The 3,779-nt window shown below is 38.1% G+C and overlaps 1 protein-coding gene across 2 annotated transcripts in view; it reads left to right on the forward strand.

Annotated features, from left to right (window-relative positions):
- LOC101857201 (ribonuclease H2 subunit B) overlaps positions 1–3,445 on the forward strand; it is an 18,396-nt gene extending 14,951 nt beyond the window's left edge. For both annotated transcript variants that reach the window (XM_005105273.3, XM_005105272.3), the window contains exons 9-12: positions 113–194; positions 948–1,011; positions 1,870–1,947; positions 3,188–3,445. In XM_005105273.3, the coding sequence (XP_005105330.1) occupies positions 113–194; positions 948–1,011; positions 1,870–1,947; positions 3,188–3,283 (320 nt within the window). In that variant the 3' untranslated portion in view covers positions 3,284–3,445. The remainder of the gene's footprint in view (positions 1–112; positions 195–947; positions 1,012–1,869; positions 1,948–3,187) is intronic.
- Positions 3,446–3,779: the final 334 nt, after the last annotated feature.

Here is a 3,779-nt window from a genome sequence, read left to right on the forward strand (position 1 = left end):
CACCCCCCCCTCCCAAAGGAGCATAAGCCTTCAATATCTTTTTCTCCAATCTAAATATATTGTTTGTCTTGTATACGTCTTAAAATGAAAACCATATTGTGCTTTATTTCAGAGTCTTATGTCCAGTATGCCTTTGGTATGGTCAGTGACTACCTCCCTGTCGCAGTGGAAGAAGACCTGAGGACCTATTTGGGGTATGCTGTTTGTCTCCTGGCTTTTCTTCAAGGGGGCAGTATCACTGAAAAGGATCACTGTCTTTAAAAATTCATTTTAAAAATCATTGCTTAAGATAAAGAGAAGCCATTCGATGTGTAAATTTTTAGTTGCTGCCTGGGCGTTTGCACAGGGTCTCAATGAAAAGTTTTTTTGTAAACAGTTGGTACTGTGTGTAATAGGTAACAGTTCAGATCCTTCACTAAATTCTTTCGAGTTACACTAGTCCTTTAGTACGAAGAAGAAAGTGAAAAAAGGGCAGTAGCCACAAAAGGAAAATTCTGGACTTCTGTAACTGCTTTTCTTTACCCATACATTTGTTTTAGATGTGTAGTCAGTGTATGACTAATGCCCTTTTTGACTGAAATTGCTTTGGTGGACAAAACAAAACAAGTCGAGCAGTTATAGCTTGAGACAAACAAAATGGAATATTTTGTCTTCAGACCTTTTCCCACTGTGATCCCCATATTTTTGTTAAATTGTTTTTTTTTTTTTCAATCTAAAATCTAAATGGATTTACTGATTGGGAGTGACAATGACTAGCCTTTTCCACTTTCATTCTGCACCCTGTTTTTGTGCTTGTGAAAATGAGTTTGTTAAACAGTACTTCCCCAATTATGCGAAGTTGTGATGGGCGTCGATGATGTGAGGATTAAATTTGTGTCCACTTGAAATGAATGAAAATGATTCAACAACTAAAATTTATTACTTTCTCCTCCAACCTTCCACCCCAGAGTTCCTGCAGTTCAGGAGAAGCCTGCAGTTGTAGACACAGTGGAGAATGAACGTCCAAACAAGGTGGGTTTGCTGTTGTTTCGTGCAATGAGAAGAGGATTGGGATGTGTTGGGAAAGAATGTGTTACATTATCTGATGAATTTAGCACTTCCCTATTCTCAATTTGTGCAAGCAATGGCCACTTAGTTGTTATACCTGAGGCTTGATTCTTCCTTTTAAAAAGATTTTTCCTGTCATGTTGGGTTTTTCCTTGGTTTTAACTTTCTCATGATCTCAATATGCTGCTCTTGAAGTCAAACATAGATGGTTGGAGGGCGCCACTGGTAGGTCCTATTTCTTTTCTTTACTTCTTTTGATTCAGTTTGTTTGTCTTATTCTTTCCCTGTATTAAAGTACCGTTATTATGTCGATGTGCTGCTCTTTTCTCTAACAAACTGGAAGTCAAGCAAATTTTGCTGAAAAGAGCTGTATTATTTAAGGAGATGGTATTTGTCATCATAGCTGCTCTGCTATTTTGTTTATGGTCTTTTGTTGACAACTTGCATGGCAACCTGCTCTAAGGGAAGTTGCGCGGATTTTGCTGTCCAAAGTTTGAAGATGTTTTTTTCTTTCAGTGGCTTTTTTTTATAGTCAAAATGTTTTTATTTCCTTGTTTGAGAAAAGTCAAAAAAATTTAGAGATGAATTGAAGACATGTAGGCCTATGTGCTTGTAGTTTTAGTCATTTGAATAAAAAATTGAATCCAATATTAACATTTTGCCCTCAGTGAATATGACGGAAGTTATTGTTTATCATGTACAGGGGAACATAGTGAAGTCAACTTAAACCGAACATGAAATGCTTCTCTTTACATAAAGTAAAAACAATACATTTTTTGTTTGCCTTGTGTTTCACGTGTTGTTTTTGTCTTTGTGTTTCAGAAGTTGAAGTTGACTGGAGACCTGACCCCCACAGATGACTACAGCGCCGGGATAGACCTTAAGAAAGACAAGAGCAAGGTATTGTTATTTCTAGATTGATTTAGTGATCAACTGATTTGTGTGGTTTTGTCTTACGTTTATTTGGTTTTGTGAACCATTTATTTGGTTTGTCATCTTTTTATTGGTTCTTGCCAAGTATTTTTAGGGTTTTCAAACTGTTTATAGGGTTTTGTCCAATGTGTATGGGCTTTTGTTGGGTTTACCAACCACAGTGGAACCTGGATTCAACGAAGTTATCTTGCTGGACCTTCAATTTTGTTGAATCCGAGCGTTCATGTTATAGAAAACTTGAAGTTTTTGTGTAGATAATTACAGGCACTGAGCAAATAATATGTATAATGTATTCGACTTTCTTAATCAAAAGTTCAAATGAGAGGCATTTTCGTTTTTAATTAAATGCCATACCGAAGAAATTACAGGAAAATACAACTCTACCAAGAACACTCTGTGCAAAAGGGCCGATTCATTTGAATGCACACGTATGTCATCTATCATCTATACCATATTGTTTGCCGAACAAGTTATAATGTTGCTGTGTAGAGCCAAGCCTACGGCAACATTTGGCGCGCAATTCATTATGTAGATCTACAGTATAACAGATAGGTCGAACTCAAAAGACTCGAAATCACACATCCGTCGAACTGTGTAAGACAATGTCCCTTGAACTACCGAGGCCGGTCCCAACGAATTCGAGCTATTCATCTTATACTGTATGTCAAGACTAGCTTTTCATAATAATATTAATCAGTAGCTGAGGGTAAAAAATTGCTAAGTGAACAATTGTTCGTGATGCAGGAGCCATGGATGGTTTCCAGGAATAGATAAGGTTTGTTGCGGGAGGAAGATGGGCGAAGCCATGTCAGCGGGGGCTGATCATACTGCAAACAACTTCAGTGAATTGGAGCTTGCTCATTTATATGCGTTTGATGAATAGGAATTATTTTTATTGATTTTTATGGACAAAAAAACCCCTGCGGAATCCAACTCGGTTTTGTCAGCCATTTTGTCAACTATTTATACAGTTTTTATTGGGTGTTGTTTGCTTTCCATAGGTTTTGTTCACAATTTTTTGGCTTTCATGGTTTTGTATACTGTACATGCGCTTTTTGATAAGAATTTTAGTCTGTTTTCGTATATTATTTGCTTGTTTTTTCTTTGGAAGTCAGGTTTTTCTGTCTCTGAAGAAATTCTGGTCCTGTTTGACATAAGTTCTACATTTTTAAAATTAATATGTTTTCTGTTCCTTTTACTTACACAGACTGGCAAGCTGACAGCTGCCCAGAAGAAACTGAGCAAGGTGGACAAGACCGGGATGAAGAGCATTTCCAGTTTCTTTAAATCTCCAAAATCTTAGCTGCCTTATGCTCCGAGAGTACATCACAGTGGCCGCAGTCGTCAGGATTACTGTTCCAGTAGCATACCATTTTCTGAAACTAAAAATAAATTCACGATCATTGAACATGGAGTACAGACTTTGCCTCCTTCATTCAAATGAAATAAACACAAATAAGTCGAATCAAGGGAAATTCTGTCTCTTATATTGCTATTGTATTATTTTATATAATATATAGACCTGCATGTTTGCCGACAATCGTCTGAAATCCGACAATCGCGACCCGACCCGCGAGCCGGCCGATGCTATCGCTAGGCCCACCTGTATCAGTCAATGTGCGTAGTGCTAGGCCTGGCCGACTGCCAGCGCCCTCTTTTTCTCCCGTCGGCTTTGTCGGCACTTTCTTTTTCGTGCCTAGATCTCCTTCTATCACAGTATTGTAACCTCTCCATCCCCCCATCAGAGAAGTGAGAGGCATTGTAGGCCTTGATAATCTAAAGTAGGCTTATGCTGGCCT

The sequence above is a fragment of the Aplysia californica genome, unplaced genomic scaffold (assembly GCF_000002075.1).
Source record: "Aplysia californica isolate F4 #8 unplaced genomic scaffold, AplCal3.0 scaffold00461, whole genome shotgun sequence".
NCBI lineage: Eukaryota > Metazoa > Mollusca > Gastropoda > Aplysiida > Aplysiidae > Aplysia > Aplysia californica.